At 39.2% G+C, this 18,541-nt stretch overlaps 1 protein-coding gene across 3 annotated transcripts in view; it reads right to left on the bottom strand.

Annotated features, from left to right (window-relative positions):
• Window positions 1–17,901, bottom strand: part of csnk1db (casein kinase 1, delta b) — a 38,312-nt gene extending 20,411 nt beyond the window's left edge. Inside the window, exons 1-3 of one of the 3 annotated variants that reach the window (XM_061908665.1) lie at window positions 17,429–17,901; window positions 5,099–5,209; window positions 1,980–2,128 (exon numbers count right to left, since the gene is read on the bottom strand). In XM_061908665.1, the coding sequence (XP_061764649.1) occupies window positions 1,980–2,128; window positions 5,099–5,209; window positions 17,429–17,504 (336 nt within the window). In that variant the 5' untranslated portion in view covers window positions 17,505–17,901. The remainder of the gene's footprint in view (window positions 1–1,979; window positions 2,129–5,098; window positions 5,210–17,428) is intronic. The other 2 variants (XM_061908667.1, XM_061908666.1) reach the window with 2 other exon arrangements.
• Between the last annotated feature and the right edge of the window lie 640 nt (window positions 17,902–18,541).

Below are 18,541 nucleotides of genomic sequence, written 5' to 3' on the forward strand. Positions count from 1 at the left end.
TTTTGCAAATAATAATTAACTTAGAATTTCATGGCTGCAACATGTGACAAAGTAGTTGGGAAAGGACATGTTCACCACTGTGTTACATCACCTTTTCTTTTAACAACACTCAAACGTTTGGGAACTGAGGAAACTAATCGTTGAAACTTTAAAGTGTCGGGGGACAGCGTGGCGAAGTTGGTAGAGTGGCTGTGCCAGTAATCTGAGGGTTACTGGTTCAATCCCCACCTTCTACAATCCTAGTCATGTCCGTTGTGTCCTTGGGCAAGACACTTTACCCTAGCTTCTGATGGGTCCTGGTGAGCGCCTTGCATGGCAGCTCCCGCCGTCAGTGTGTGAATGGGCGAATGTGGAAATACTGTCATCGCTTTGGGCTCATTAAAAAGGGCTAGAAAGGCGCTATACAAGTACAACCCATTTACCATTCTTGTTTTATGTAGAACTTCAATCGTTCACCAGTCCGAGGTCTCCGCTGCCGTATTTTACGCTTCATAATGTGTCACACATTTTCGATGGGAGATGGGTCTGGACTGCAGGCAGGCCAAGAAAGTAACCGCACTCTTTTTTTATGAAGCCATGCTGTTGTAACACTTGTCTTGCTGAAATAAGCAGGGGTGTCCATGATAACATTGCTTGGATGACAACATATGTTGCTCCAAAACCTGTATGGACCTTTTAGCATTAATGGTGCCTTCACAGATGTGTAAGTTACCCATTCCTTGGGCACTAATGCACTCCCAGACCATCACAGATGCTGGCTTTTGAACTTTGCGCCTATAACAATCCGAATGGTTATTTTCCTCTTTGTTCTGGAGGACACCACGTCCCCTGTTTCCAAATATAATTTGAAATGTGGACTTGTCAGACCACAGAACACCTTTCCACGGCGGCAGCGTTTCGGGATATTGTTGATAAATGGGTTTGGGTTTGCATAGTAGAGTTTTAACTTGCACTTACAGATGCACCCACCAACTGTAGTTACTGACAGTGGTTTTATAAAGTATTCCTGAGCCCATGTGGTGATATCCTTTACACACTGATGTCGGTTTTTGATGCAGTGCCGCCTGAGGGATCAAAAGTTGGTAATATCATCGCTTACCTGCAGTGATTTCTCCAGATTCTCTGAACTTTTTGAGGATTTTACGGACAGTAGATGGTAAAATCCCTAAATTTTTTGCAATAACTCATTGAGAAATGTTGTTCTAAAACTCTTCGACTATTTGCTTACAAAGTGGTGACCCTCGCCCCATTCTTGTTTGTGAATTACTTAGTATTTCATGGAAGCTGCTTTTATACCCAATCCTGGCACCCACCTGTTCCCAATTAGCCTGCACACCTGTGGGATGTTCCATACACGTGTTTGATGAGGATTCCTCAACTTTATCAGTGTTTATTGCCACCTTTCCCAACTTCTTTGTCACGAGTTGCTGGCATCAAATTCTAAAGTTAACGATTTGCAAAAAAAAAAAAGTTGTTCAGTTTGAACATCAAATATGTTGTCTTTGTAGCATATTCAACTGAATATGGGTTGAAAATGATTTGCAAATCATTGTATTCCGTTTATATTTACATCTAACAGAATTTCCCAACTATATGGAAAAGGGGTTTATACATAAGGAATGGTCAAAATGTTGCAAAGATTATGTTTTACAAAACATCAAGCCACTTTCTGACCGTCTCTACTTTTGACTGTGTGTTCTCCCTGTCATTTTTGTTGTATCGGTAGTTTTGAGCGCTTTGTGGTCATTTTATTTTAATACGGTAATACTGACTGCACATGGCGGTTTTGGAGGCTGGGAAAATTATTCAGTTAATTTTCATTCATCGTTTAATTAATTGACTTATCGAATATTGGTTGCGGTGTACCAAGACGCTATCAAAAGGGCAAGTGTAGTGACGTCGTCGTAGCATAATGAAATCTTGATGTGGTGAAGAGTAAAAGAACAAAAACGGCGTGGGAAGTCAGTCAGTCAGCTCACCATTTGATCAGCAAGCAGAAGAACTGTCTTGAGGCTGAACTTGCGGGAGCAAAAGTTGAAGAGATCCTCCAGGCTGGGTCCCAACAGTTCCATCACCATTACATTGTAGTCACCTTCTGCACCACACCATTTTATTGTTGGAATTCCAACTACAAGAAAAGGAAAACAATAATTTCATTAAGATTACAAGAATTACAGAACAAAAAGTGGGGGGGAAATGTTGGAACTCAGGGATTTTGATACTCTTCCTGTGTTTAATCTGTCTTTAGGTTGAGACATTAAGCTGGTCTTAAATTGATGCCTCATAACCTTCTTTCTTATTAGGGGAAACGGGCAAAAATTTAGATTTTTCTTTATGATTCTGACTTGATTCAAAATGTATAAGACTCCCCTAGAAAAACGGTTATGCCATCTCCATGTTTACATTAGCAGCCAAGAAGAGCTTTTGTAATCTGTGACATGCATTGAAAACATTTTATTCAAATGTATATACCAGGGGTGTCAAACTCATTTTAGATGGGGGGGGCACATGGAGAAAAATCTACTCCCGAGTGGGCCGGACTGGTAAAATCACGGCACGATAACTTAAAAGCAAAGACAACTTCAGATTTCACAACAAAATTAGGCATAATAATGTGTTAATTCCACAACTGTATATATAGGTATCGGTTGATATTGGAATCAGTAATTAAGAGTTGGACAATATCGTAATATCAGATATCGGCCAAAAAGCCATTGTCGGACATCTCTAGTCGTTATTTATAATTTCTGAATAAATGATGTGATAATGTTCATCAGTCCACTCATTGGTATTTATTTTCAATCTATCAAGATAATAAAATATCAACATCAAATTACAGGATGTTATTTATGTAGTTTGCAAATTTTCCTCGACTGCTACATTAACATTATGTGGTTTTTTTTCCATATGTAGCATCATCTACAACAGGAGTCTGCAACCTTTACCACTCAAAGAGCCATTTTGACCCGTTTCACAAAATAAAGAAAAACAATGGGAGCCACAAAACTCTTTTGAAATTTAAAATAAAATAACACTGCATATAGTTTTTTTTTTGCTTTGTGCTATGTCTAAACCAGGGGTCTCAGACACGCGGCCCGCACCTTAATATGAAAATTTAACGTTAGTGCCGCCCGCGAGATTTATATGAATGCCGCTTGACAGCATCACACTTACCGACCCACCTAATTTTTCCGGGAGATTGTCGAATTTCAGAGCCTCTGTTCTGGTGGATGTATGCTGGTTTTCATCCTGACAACAATAATGAGGGGATGCTATAATGGGGGAACCTTTAACGCCCCTTACAACCTTTGCTAACAGCTTGGCAGCTCTGTCACATGTTGATTGTGGTCACTGCAGACACATGTAAGTCAAGGCATACTTGTTCAACAGCCACACAGGTTACACTGATGGTTGTGATATAAATAACTAACACTCTTACTAATATGCGCCACACTGTGAACCCACACCAAACAAGAATGACATTTTTGGGAGAACATCGGCACTGTAACACAACACAAACATGAAAGAACAAATAGATTATACACACCTCCCCCTCCATGCGTCGGTTGAGGTGGGCGTGATGGGGGGGAGGTGTGTATAATGTGACCCGGAAGAGATGCATGGGATTCTGGGTACTTCTTCTGTTGTGTTTATGTTGTGTTACAGTGCGGATGTTCTCCCGAAATGTGTTTGTCATTCTTCTTTGGTGTGGGTTCACAGTGTGGCACATATTAGTAAGAGTGTTAAAGTTATTTATATCACAACCATCAGTGTAACATGTGTGGCTGTTGAACAAGTATGCCTTGCAATTGATGTGTGCAATTAGGGGTCGCATGTTACATGTAACCGGCTGGCACGCAGCTAACATGAAGGTAGGCGGGCACGACGATATGTGTAAGAGAACAATAAAAGCATTGTCATCACGACACACCCACAAAAAAAGTTATGCGGGTAAAAACTGGAGGATGCTAGTCCAGGAATTTCACTGGGAAAAGCACTGAAATTCGGAAAATGTCTCAAAAAAATCTTGAGGATCGGCAAGTATGCAGCTGAGCCACATCAGAGTGATCAAAGAGCTGCATGTGGCTCAGGACCAGCGTTGCGAACCCTGATCTACAAACATGCATAGAATTGCTAATGTGACATCTAGTGGACACACTCAGAACTGGCGTTTCTTTCATTCAAAGATTTCGGCTCATTTTTATATTTAGCAAACTCATCCCGCGGGCCGGATAAAACCTGTTCGCGGGCCGTACGTTTGACACCCCTGGTATATACAGTAACAAAAACATATTGCGAGAATCTGTTTGAATCGAGAATCGATTCTGACTCGAACAGTCAACCCAAGAATCAGATCGTAAGTTGTCATTAGATTCACATCACTATTATTTATACATTTTTTGATTTACAAATGGACTATATTAAATATAGTGTTACTATATGTAATTTAGTGTTTGTAATCCAATATATCCAGTGAGCAAGAATTTTCAGCGAGGGTCAGGTGGCAGAGCCAAATTGCAAACCCATTTTTATCGCAATTGAGTGTATTAACAGCAACATAAAATGTAGGCCCACCTAATATAATGGCAGTATAAACATGATATTGCGGCATTCAAACACTCTGTTTTGCCATACTTATAAAGTAATTGGACATCCCTGGAGTATTTTCTGCCTTTAATCTATGTCTACTTACTTGCCTACAACTAAATGGTATTCTGTCTCTTACTTCGCCATCCTTTAAAATTAGTGTTTCAAAACTCCAGAAAAAGCCCAAGACAAAAAATAAAACATATAAAAAAGAAGATGGCATACATATAAAAAAATGTTGGCTCAACTTAAATGGTATATATATTGCACGCATGCACACGTGTCAAGAGCAGGGATTTGGTGACTGGACGGGCATTAGGTTTCATATTTTTGGTTGGCAGCATATCTCAAACTTCTGATCACCTGACTAATGAAACATATTTATGGTATCAGAAATTTCACATCTTAAATTTAAAAACATGAGAAGTCAGTGGCAAACTAACAAGATGGAACCATAAAAGAGTTAGGAGTAGAAGAAAATAGGTGAGGGAAAATGAAAACAATATGTCACCTCCGCCTTGCATCATCTTGTAGATCTTGCTCTCGATGTGGAGCTGGGGGTGCTTGGTCTTCACACATTCCAACTTAATCGCAACCTCTTCCCCCACAGAAATATCTGTGCCTAGAAATAGAAAAAAACATTGGCATAAAATGGTAAACATACATTTTTTCACCTCCCATAAAATCAGGCTGTATCAAAACACGTCCATGTAATTAATATTAAAAGGTATACAAATAATTGACTTATTTAAGTAGCCTAAAAATTCATTGAAGAAGACATAGTACCTTGTGTAAATCTGTTCACGAGATACATGGCTGTCATTGTATATTTGGGATGTAACAGTAATATATAGGGGTGTAACGGTACGTGTATTTGTATTGAACCGTTTCGATGCGGGGTTTCGGTTCGGTACGAGGGTGTATCGAACGAGTTTGTAAACTAAACTCTTAACAAGCTGCTCTGCAGCTGCCTCTGTCTGAGCAGTGAGCACCCAGCATTGTCCCGCCCACACAACCATCTGATTGGTTACATACAAAGCCAATCAGCAGTGCGTATTCAGAGCGATGTAACAGCCAATTAGCAGGGCGTATTCAGAGCGATGTAAAAGCCAATCAGCAGTGCGTATTCAGAGCGCATGGAGTCAGTGCTCCAGCGTTGAGATGAGCAGATAGGTGTTTAGCAGGTGAGCAGCTGACATCGTAAACTCCCCAAATTATAAAAAACACTTCCCAGTCCCAACTATTACAAACATCGCTATGAGGTCAAACTGCAGCCCAGCTCTCTCATAGTTCTGGGTTGAGGTGAAGGCTAATTAGCTTTTAGCGTTACGTTAGCTCATTTTGCTGTGTGTGTGTGTGTGCGTGTATAATAAAAGTCAACTACAGGCTTCCCAATTGCTGTAATAAATTAAGCATGAGTTGACTTGAAACTGCTTAATGTTGCACTTTTTATATGTACAAGAAAGGTTTTGTCGTTTTATTTAATCAAAGCAAAAATTTGAGGCAGTTTAATGTGGATTAACGTGGGTAGAATTATTATAGTGTTCCGAATGTTAAAAGGATAAAGCCATTGTTTACAAATTTGGTAAGTAAATAACCAAAACATTTATATTTTGTTGTTTTCTTACTGTACCGAAAATCAACCGAACCGTGACCTCTAAACCGAGGTACGTACCGAACCGAATTTTTTGTGTACTGTTACACCCCTAGTAATATACAATTAATACTGTAAACAGTATTAACGATAACTGCGGTAAAACTCTGACCGTTAGTCTTACCCGATTAAATTTAAATAATTGAAAAACCACGATTGATAACTGCACTTTGATAAACTGACTGACTGCGAAAAAAGTGGCATTAATATATTTCCTGATTAAGAAACCACATATCCCAATCTAAACGTTATAAATAAACACATTGCTGTCTGAGCAACTAAGGCCATGTCCACACAAACAGGCATACTTAATATAAGCATACTTAGGCCTCTTGTCCGCACGCAAATGCATACTTTTGTCCTTAAAAATGCAGGCTTTTGCAAATGCTGGCCAAAGTATAGAGTTCCAAAGCTCTACACTCAGCCAGCGTATGTGTGTCGACAGCACAAGCGGAGATTAGTACTCCTCTGATGACGTCACGGTTGTGTGCTGTCATTACCAGAGCTCAACAACACTGGCTTGTTGCCTTTAAACACATGTTAAGTAGACTTTCCGTATATTTTAACGTAAACATTCTATTTTAACTCTCCATTAACAAAAAAGACGCATCAAAACGGGCTTTGTGACACTCCCGTCAGTGACAATAACAGCTGTAACAAGCAAGACTTTTTGCTTTGTGTCATAAGAAAGGTGCAACATTATCTCTTGTTTTTAATCCCTGACTAACGACAGATCATGAAGTTAACTTACATGTATTACTTCCATATGTGTAGATGGAGCCGGAACGACAGCGCATGTGCGTAAAAAGACAAAGAACAACTAAAAAAAAACAGCATGAAGCTTCCTTCTTGTTGGTGTGTACTGATGTTAAAGGCAATACACACTTTATTGCACATGTACTATAACAAATGATTAGATTTCCCTAGCTTGTTAGTACGTGCTGATTTTAGAAATAATGCACACTTCACTGCACATGTAATATATCACCATGTTGCTGATTAAACATGTTGTAATTCCATTAGTGTTGGGTTTCAGCAGCACAGGCTAAAAAAAGATTAATAATGGTCCCAGGTCTCTGTGTGAGTGCAGGCAGGTTTTTAAGATAATGTACATGTCCACTGTATGTCTGGTATATCAAAATAAACATTATACTAACAGGTGTAATGTCACCAAGTTAGCTGTTGCTGCTTTTACAGGCTTCTGATTGAATAACCTGCTGTGCATGACAGCAAGTATATGCTTCTGTAGACATACAGTTTTGAAACTACACTTGTGTGGATGGAGATCGTTTTAACCTTAAATATGCGTTTTTGAAACTCTCCATGTTCGTGTGGACATGGCCTTAGAACAAAATCATTGTTCTATACTCAAAGGTAGGGATGGGAATCGAAATGTATCAATTCCTTGGAATCGTTTGCCTTTTATTCAAACGGTTCTCTTATCAAATCCTTCCGGGAAAGGCTGGGCGATACGGCCTTTTAATATCTCGATATTTTTGGGCCATGTCACGATATACAGTAGGGCAAAAAAGTATTTAGTCAGCCACCGATTGTGCAAGTTCTCCCACTTCAAATGATGACAGAGGTCTGTAATTTTCATCATTGGTACACTTCAACTGTGAGCGAAAGAATGTGAAAAAAAAAAAATCAAGGAATTCACATTTTAGGAATTTTAAAGAATTTATTTGTAAATTATGGTGGAAAATAAGTATTTGGTCAACCATTCAAAGCTTAGCTCTCACTGATGGAAGGAGGTTTTGGCTCAAAATCTCAAGATACATGGCCACATTCATTCTTTTCTTAACACGGATCAATCGTCCTGTCCCCTTAGCAGAAAAACAGCCCCGAAGCATGACGTTTCCACCCCCATGCTTCACAGTTGGTATGGTGTTCTTGGGATGCAACTCGGTATTGTTCTTCCTCCAAACACGACGAGTTGCCAATCCTCTGCTGTTTCATCCATGTAACCATTTTTGTACAAAAAAATCAACTCGTCGTGTTTGGAGGAAGAAGAATACTGAGGTGCATCCCAAGAACACCATACCTACTGTGAAGCATGGGGGTGGAAACATCATGCTTTGGAGCTGTTTTTCTGCTAAGGGGACAGGACGATTGATCTGTGTTAAGGAAAGAATGAATGGGGTCATGTATCGTGAGATTTTGGGCCAAAACCTCCTTCGATCAGTGAGAGCTTTGAATGGTTGACCAAATACTTATTTTTCACCATAATTTACAAATACATTCTTTAAAATTCCTACAATGTGAATTCCTGGATTTTTTTTCACATTTTGTCTCTCTCACAGTTGAAGTGTACCTATGATGAAAATTACAGACCTCTGTCATCATTTTAAGTGGGAGAACTTGCACAATCGGTGGCTGACTAAATACTTTTTTGCCCCACTGTATATCGCGATATTTTGCCTTGAATGAACACTTGATGCATATAATCACACCAGTATGATGATGTGTGTCTACATTAAAACATTCTTGTTCATACTGCATTAATAAATGCTCATTTTAAACTTTCATGCTGAGAGGGAAATCCAAACTAAGTCATTTTACCAAAACTGTGTTTGTTAAACAATTATCAAGCAGTGGCACAAACACTCACGTCATTTCCAAAACATAAAGTGCAAGATTGTCAGAGACATTTTAAAACAAGGTATTAGTGCACTTTTTGTGCATGATTTCACTAAGATGACATACCAAAACAATACTAAATTAAAGTGCACTTTTTGTACAGAATGCCACTACAATAGCTAAACACAAATAAAGTGCATTTCTGTGCATATGTCACAAGATATATCAAAAACTGTCAAATAAAAACTAGCTGCATAATAGAAAATCAAACAATGCATGTCCTTCGTCCTGTGGTAGGTTCCTGCGGACGTTATCTCCTGTTGTTGATTTTATTTTTTTCATACGGTGTTGATCTGGAAATTGTTGCTTCAGCATTTTGTGAGTGTGGCACCGAATGGAGATGTTGACATGCAGTTTCAAGCACTCTTCATTCTCTAGCGGGTGACTTTTCAAATGATGCTACAAATTAGCAGTGCTGCTACTTTTTGTAGCAACGTTTTTGCCGCATAATTTTTCAACATATTCCTGCTTGAAGCCAAACCACCGCCAGATGATGCTGTTTTTCTTGGGAATTAATTATTCCTCCATTTGTTACCAGATTCGCAGCTTCTCTCTCTTGTATTACCACTCACAACGCACCGTTAGCATCACAGCTTATGTTACCCATGTAGCTACCTCTCTGCTTGGGGAGGGCATGTGACGTTGCACGCGTGACGTATATGAGAAGGTGCGTTTGTTTGTCTCTCTGTGAGAAGGAGAGACAAGAAAGAAAGGGAAACGCATGCAGTGTAATGCCCGCAGCTAAAAGCAACTGTGAGAACATATACTCGCAGATCACGATATAGTAACTTTCTATAACGCACAGAGATAAACTTGCGATCTATTGATATAATCTATATTGAGAGCTGACGTGACTACGCACGTTACATAAAGATTCATCCCCACCCGGAAGTAGGGCTGGGCAATAACTCGCAACCTTAAAATTATTATAAGTAGCGCTGTTGCAATCTTTTTCTGCAAAATGTAGTCAACTTTAGAGCAGTTGTTGCGCTGTGCTCCGCCATTTTAAGACCTGATTTATCGCCCAGCCCTACTTCCGGGTGGGTATGAATCTTTATGTGACGTGCGTAGTCACATCAGGTCTCAAAATGGCGGAGCACAGCGCAACAACTGCTCTAAAGTTGACTACATTTTGCAGAAAAAGATTGCAACAGCGCTACTTATAATAATTTTAAGGTTGCGAGTTCATCAAGAGGAGGACATACGTGCAATATGCTTAAACATCTAAACTCAGCATGCAATAATTATGAATGAAAGTCGCATTTTTATCCACTCCTATTTCATCCCAGTAGCAGTAAAGTCACCTGAATACAACAGGTACTAACTCACACCTATCATGTTACCACTATTATTTGTTAAATTGAAATGAATGCCTTCACATTTAGATGAGCATGACGAGAAACACATTCTGACTGGCTTCAAGGTGGCAAGCCCCAATTCACGTGTGCCGCTAGACGAATGTCACCGAGCAGCGACTAAGTTTGTGGTCAAAAGTTAGCATTTTCGGTAGGTGAATGTTCAATTGTAGTGAGAGAAAAGTTGCATGTTTTTCTGCGACTAAATTTTCTCTTTCATATTATATATACATTTGAAACCCATAAAATTTGAATTTGGTGTAAAAGTCCATTCATGTCAGCAATTAACTTCAAATGTGAAACTAATTTGTGATATTAACTCATTACATGCAAAATGAGATTTGCCAAGCCTTTAGTGGCTATAATTCTGATCATTGTGGGTTAGTTTTTGAAACCATACATTTTCTGAGATTTTCAATTCAAAGTTTGCCCTAATCATAACCAATGAGGGCTTGACATATACAGTGAGAGTAAAAAGTATTTGATCCCTTGCTGAATTTGTTGGTTTGCCCACTAATAAAGACATGATCATTCTATACTTTTAATGGTAGATGTATTGTAACATGGAGAGACAGAATATCAAAACAAAAATCCCCCAAAAAACTTTCAACAATATATTTAATTCATTTGTATTTCATTGAGGGAAATAAGTATCTGATCCTTCGAGACAAAAGCAGTTAATACTTGGTGGCAAAGCCTTTGTTTGCAAGCATAGCGGTCAGACGTTTGTGGTAGTTAACCACAAGGTTAGCACACATATCAGGGGAAATTTTGGCCCACTCTTCTTTGCAGATCCTCTCGAGATCATTCAGGTTGGTGGGCTGTCGCTTGGCAACTCGGACCTTCAGCTCCCTCCATAGATTTTCAATAGGATTGAGGTCCTTTGTTGCCTTTGCTGTATGCTTTGGATCGTTGTCATGTTGGAAGACCCAACCACGGCCCATTTTCAGCTTCCTGGCAGAGGGGAGGAGGTTGTCCCCCAAGACTGCACGGTACATTGCTCCATCCATCTTCCTACTGATGCGGTGTAGTAGCCCTGTGCCCTTGGCAAAGAAACACCCCCAAAACATAATGCTTCCACATCCATGCTTGATGGTGGGCATAGTGTTATTTGGGTCATAGGCAGCATTTTTCTTTCTCCACACACGACGTGTAAAGTTTAGGCCAAATAGTTAAATTTTGGTCTCGTCTGACCATAGAACCTTCTCCCAATCACTTTGTGCATCTTTGAGGTGATCATTGGCATACTTTAGGCGGGCCTCCACATGTGCCTTCTTAAGCAGGGGTACCTTTCGGGCAGTGCAGGATTTTAACCCATTCCGTCGCAAAGTGTTGCCAACTGTTTTCCTGGTGACTGTGGTCCCAGCTGACTTGAGGTCATTCACTAACTCCTGCTGAGTGGTTGCAGGACGATTTTTTACAGTTCTCATGATCATTGCAAGCCGACGAGGTGAAATCTTCTGTGAAGCACCAGATTGAGGTCTGTTGATGGTCATGTTATACTTTTTAAATTTTCTGACAGTTGGACAGATGGTTTTTACTTTGATTCCCAGCATCTTGCTAATGTTTTTGTAGCCCATTCCAGATTTGTGCAGGTCAACAATCCTGCCTCTGAGGTCCTGAGAGAGTTCTTTTGTCTTACCCATGTTGGAGAGCTTGGAATCTGTTTGAGTCTCTGATCAGGTGTCTTTTATACAAGTGATTAGTTAGAACAGGTTTCTTCAATTCAGTCTTCTATTCCCAAGTTGATTGGGAGTGTCTAACTGCTCTGTGAAAGCCAGAAATCCTAATGCACACAAGGGGATAAAATACTTTTTTCCCTCAATGAAATACAAATCAATTAAAATATATTCCTTAAAGTTATTTTCTGGATTTTCTTTTTGATATTCTATCTCACCATGTTTGAATACAGCTACCATTAAAAGTATAGAATGATCATGTCTTTATTAGTGGGCAAACCAACAAATTCAGCAAAGGATCAAATACTTTTTACTCTCACTGTGTCACAACGTGGTGGAATTGGGAGAGTGGCCGTGCAAACCTGAGGGTTCCAGGTTCAATCCCCACCTACTACCAACCTTGTCACGTCCATTGTGTCCTTGAGCAAGACATCTAACCCTTGCTCCTAATGGGTCGTGGTTAGGACCATGCATGACAGTGCCCACCATCAGTGTGTGAATGTGTGTGTGAATGGAAGAATGTGGAAATAGTGTCAAAGCGCTTTGAGAGCCTTGTAGGTAGAAAAACAAAATACAAGTACAACCCATTTATTATTTGCTTGTGATAAGTTAATATCACATAATACTGTATGCTCCATTCTTGTGTAATTTGCACATGATTAAATTCTACAGATCAATATTAATTTCTGATGTATTTTTTTAAAGTTTATTTTTTTCCTTTTTGCCACGTGTGTCTCTTGAGGCGTCACTGTCGGCTTTGTAAGGTCATGTTACCTCTAAAATTAACATAATTGATTCCAACCCAACGTTTTTCCCCCTTTTCGCCCCCCCAAAAAATCGGTAAAAAGAACCGAATCGTTGAGCAGAATCGAAAGTGGAATCGGAACCAAAAAGATCTTATCAATTCCCATCCCTAGTTAGAGGAATACAAGACAGAGATGTTTTTACGGTGTGTCCAAGTAATGCTGAACAGAGTAGGACGCCACAACGCCTGCAAAAAATAATGATATATTTGTATTTGTAATGCACTTTTAAGTTAAATACATCTTAAAGTTATACGGTACAAACCAATATTTAAATCAATAAAAGCTTAGCCATTAAAACAGATACAATACTAAAACTAAAACACTATCAGTGAAGCCTAAGAAACACAATAACATTAAAAATAGTTGTTGATAAGTGTGTCTATTTTAGTTGTTTTATTATTAATAACTTGGTCAAAAGATTTTGGTGTGTGTAAATACTTTTTAAACACATTCAACAATACGGCAATAATGATTATAACCATGAGAATTTCGGTCATGATAACGTGATATGCAATTTTCATAATGTTACATCTCCTTTGTATACATTAGGAAAGGGTGACTGGCCTATAGTGGATTATATTTACATTGCACTACCTAAAAAGTAGCCCCAAATGGCAAAACTTTCTGGATCAACCGTTACGTTAGTGTGTTAATTGCTTAGGTAGTAAAATGGATTCCTTTTCTGGTTTTATCGATACAGAATCTTCAGTTTGGTACAAAAACTAATCAAGTTTCCACAGCATACACATTGAGTGAGGGATAGGAAGTGTGCCTCGCATTATGCAATGCATCTACTTGGCAAACAAAAACAGTGCAGCCTATCCTTTAACTAGCACAAGTCATGGCTAGCAATAGTGGAAGGGTTTGAAAAACCTTGTTTGGGAACACATGGCCTTCCTTCCCTGTTAATTGCGTACACAGGGAAAGATAAATACGCTTACAATGGAGCAACTGGGAACCATGGTGTCATTGCGTCTATTGCATTTATTCTGACCATAAAACCCAATAAATAACCATCCAAAAAGCGCCAACAACGCTCAATTTACATTTTGTAACCTTAATGATAACCATTTATTAGTGATATAGTTATTATAAGCGCTAACGTTAAGGACCTACCTTAACAGCGCATTGCTCAGAAAGAGGCAACTTCCTTATGCTGATGTACTGACATCATGAGCTGGTGAGCTGCTTTGTCACCTCAGAGCTTGTGAAAGTTATTTTGAGATTATAAATCATACCGCTAATCTGGATAGCAAAATTATATGGACATAAACTGAGGAGTTGGTACACTTTGTCAACCAACTTAGAACCGGAAATGGCAAAAAAGATCCGAAAAGATGCCCTTTTTTCTTTGCGTAGATTATGAGTCATTTTTCATCCAAATAGGAATATATCAACATCCCAACAGTCAGCATTCCAGTGAGAGCAGACAATGTACAGTAATTGATGTATAATTATGTTTGTTGAGTCTCATGAAATCTGCAGGGAATTGTTACCAGTGATGTTTTTGAAGGATATAAACAAACGTCGTGATACGTTTTTGAAATCAGCAGACCTTAATGGAAGTGTTTGGTTGTTTTTTTAAAGGGCTTTATGGGCAGAATAAAGCGACTCCTTCAGGCTCCATTATAAGAGGACTTTTGCTTGCATTTATTTACTAGTTAGAGTACATAAAAAAGAAAAACATATGTGAGCTTGTCTTGCACAAGCAGGGTTTCCTCTTTGATGTACTGTGGCGGTGCGTTATGGCACCATATTAGCCGCCACACCTTAAAAATTAGGGTTTTTTTTAAAAGTGAAAATAAAATAAGGTAACATAATGTATTGTAGCATTTAGAAGAAGACATACAAAGTCTGACACTCTTTCTAAGCTTTTATTGCCAATAGTATGCGATTAGCGGGCCCAATTCCAACAAGTTTTTTTTTTCCTCCGCGCACGCACGTCTTGGAAACCGGATGTTGTGAACCTGTAAGCCATACACAAAGCAGATGCAGCATGTTCGGATTGTGGACGTACTTTAATGTATTTGGAATATACCCGCGGACAGCAATCAACAAACTTTAAGATGACGGTGTTGACTATTGAGAGACAGGTTTGAATTAGCGCGACGGAAGTGTGACGCCAGGTTTTCTGCAGCTCGTTTTTCGTCGCATACATGGAGAGACAGAAGTATAGAGTCTGTAAACACGAGTACAGTTTTTTAATAACACCAGAAATAGATGCTAAAGTTGTTTTTAGTCGTTTTCAATTAACTAAGATTGTTCCAAAAAAAACTATAAGGATTGGAGAAATATCTACATGAAAAATAAAACTTCTCAACAAAGTACATTGCATAATAAACAGCAACAATTGAAAAATAAAGCAACACCATATTTTGTAAGGAACAAATATGTTAAAACTATAAGAACAAATAGTGTGATGACGTCCTATAGACCACGCCCCCACCGCCACAGGTATCTTGGCAATCTCGGGGAAAACCTAATTAGGATTGTGAGTACACTGCATGATCTGAATTCTAATTGGTACATTCAGTAAAGGAACAAAAGTTTGGACACATCTTCTCATTCAATGCGTTTTCTATATTTTGATGACTATTTACATTGTAGATTGTTACTAAAGGCATCAAAACTATGAATGAACACATGTGGAGTTATGTACTTAACAAAAAAAGGTGAAAAACCGGAAACATGTTTTATATTGTCTTTTATTCAAAACAGCCACCCTTTGGTCTGATTACAGCTTTGTACACTCTTGGCATTCTCTTAATGAGCTTCAAGAGGTAGTCACCTGAAATGGTTTTCACTTCACAGATGTCATAGTTTTGATGCCTTCAGTGACAATCTACAAGGTAAATAGTCATGAAAATAAAGAAAACGCATTGAAATTAGGTGGGTTGTCCAAACTTTTGGCCTGTACTGTATCTAAAGACACTTTCTGAAAAGTGGATCGTTTTATTTCTCTCTACAAATTATTTGATAAAATAATTAATAAGCTAAATTGAAATAGACAGACAACATTAACACTCTGTGTTGGCCCTGCGATGAGATGACGACTTGTCCAGGGTGTACACCGCCTTCCGCCCGATTGTAGCTGAGATAGGCACCAGCGCCCCCCACGACCCCAAAAGGAATAAGCGGTAGAAATGGATGGATGGATGGAATTGAAATAGTCTTCAAAGGGGCCTTTTAATGTGTAAAACATACAACAGTCAGCCCCCTGGTACCCCCTTTGGAAAATAGATGCTCCATCTTCAAAAAATTAAAGGGTTGTATGACTTGTCCAAGGTGTGCCCCGGCTACCGCCCGAATGCAGCTGAGATAGACTCCAGCACCCCACACCACCCCGAAAGGGACAGGCGGTAGAAAATGGATGTCTGGATGATAACGAAACTATTCAGACCAGACATCTGCAGTCCACATAAACCTGCAATATGTTAATCTTTAGTGCAGAGTTTCTTAACCATAGGGCGGGGGCCCGTTGTTGGGCCGCCATATCTCAGCTACAATTGGGCGGAAGGCGGTGTACACCCTGGACAAGTCGCCACGTCATCGCAGGGCCAACACAGATAGACAGACAACATTCACACTCACACACTAGGGCCAATTTTGTTATAGTGTTGCCAATCAACCTATCCCCAGATGCATGTCTTTGGAGGTGGGAGGAAGGCAGAGTACCCGTAGGGAACCCACGTATATTTAATATTATTTATTAATTTAGTTTACCTTTATAGCACAACAGTTTTATGCACATTTATTTTTTCATCCGTTATCTATGCATCCCTTCTTATGCAGTATATATGATTAATGCTTTTTTCCTAAATCAGCCTGACCAAAGCCTAAAGTTTGTGTTCAATATCATTTGGCAAGGTTATTAACCAGGTAAAATGTAAGTAAGTTAGATATAATTGTTGAATACGACTAAAATCAAGAGTAAAATGATTAATTCAGTGTTAATAATAGAGCAGGTCAAAGAGGTTTAGAAGCCCTGCTCTGGTGCATTGTCATGTCATCATTTACACCCAATAATGGCTCAAGATGATGAGGGAACAAAAGCAGTTGACTAAAGACAAATGCTACACGTCAGCTGGTCATGTCGAAGATAAACAACGATTAGATGTACTTTATGACAAATGTGCGATATCTATTTATTCAACGGAGGCATCTGAGGTAATTGACATGGTGAATTATCATTACCAATGAAAATACAATTAACGCTTTCAACGAAATAGCAATAGCGAATGACTTAAGTCACAAACTGACAGCCATTTGTGAGCAGTGCAACACATTTGTGTAATGATTACAAAATTGAGGAACGTTAGGTAGATTGAAAGTAGGCCTATTTTACAACAATTTAAACATATGACGACGCCAACAAATGGAACTGCTATCATTTCCAGTCGCACATAGCATGAGAAAGACGAGCCTGCGGCCTTGTCGACGGGCTTATTGTGCAACCGCGGCCAACTGTTTTGTCACTCCAAACAACAACCTTTGCGTAATGGCTGTAACCACTGCAACTTGAGGGTGGCCCTTCTTTCAGTTGTACCAGACATAAAAGTGTGATTACTTAACAACAATGTTAATTTTGGCCGAATTTCAAGCGAAGCTAACACGGTAGCTTCTCTATATCCTCAAGTCCAGTAACGACCACACACACCCCAACTACAAACAGACGATATTAAACAGAAATAGCATTTTAATTCTTACCTAAATAGATGTCACCGAATGATCCACTTCCGATTTTTCTGCCGAGTCTGTATCGGTTTCCCACTCTTAGCTCCATTCTGCTGCTGGCTAACGTTACACAAGTTAATCCTTAATTTATTTTCAACCTTTACGTGTCTTCTATGTCCTCCTTGTATTTGTGTCCTAAAGTGGTTGTTCACTTGACAACCTCGGGGGAAAAAAAAAAAAGCTCAATTCTTGTCTCCCCGGATTCGGATTCTTCTGTGCAGTCCAAAATTCACCATCCCTTTTTTCCTTGTCCGAATATCGGATACCTATAATTTTGGTATCAATCGATAGTGTAAAACACGTAGTTTATGTTCTCTTATGTTGGGGGTTCATTTTGAGGAAAAAACGAGAGGATTGAGACGGATTGGAACCCCGGACCAGTTCTCGTACAACTCCCTTTTAGCGTAAGGCTATTTTTTTCCCCCTTCGTTGGGATCATAGAGGTCGGGCTAGCTGGTTGTCACTGACGTCACTTCCCCTAGCAACCACGAGCAGATATGGAAATAAAAACATATGTTTGCGTGCCGAGTTAGTGTTTTCCTGAAAATAGTAGAATTTATAAATTTGGTAACAGTGTAATAATGTAATTGTTGTCTTTATCAAAAACTATGAACACTATTTGGGGCGTTTTTTTAATTTTCTGAAGATACAAACAATATTTGGAGACTGCAATCGAAAAATGATTAAGGCTTATTGGTACCCAAACATATTTATGTTGGCATACAAACTCCCGTAATTATATTTCTAGCAGGCATTTTATATACAATATAATGGTAAACGCGAGTCCGCCCAAATATGTCGTCACCTCCGCCAATTGGTATTTTCTGATTGGACGACGGTGCTCCAACTGCAGAGGTTTTTTCTCATTGGTTGTCAAGCAGGCCAATCAGAATACGGACAGAGGACGCTCACATGGCCAAACTGTTGTTGTACAGATTGGATAACCGCCTGGCACGTGTACTCCAATGTTCTTCATGGCGTGTGCATGCTGTGGTCACACCCTGTAGGATTAAAGGTTTAACACAACCTGATAGTGTTCATCTTGGACCAATTACACTCCGTAAAGACGTACGTTCATGAATACAC

This window comes from Nerophis ophidion, linkage group LG08, assembly GCF_033978795.1.
Source record: "Nerophis ophidion isolate RoL-2023_Sa linkage group LG08, RoL_Noph_v1.0, whole genome shotgun sequence".
Lineage (NCBI taxonomy): Eukaryota > Metazoa > Chordata > Actinopteri > Syngnathiformes > Syngnathidae > Nerophis > Nerophis ophidion.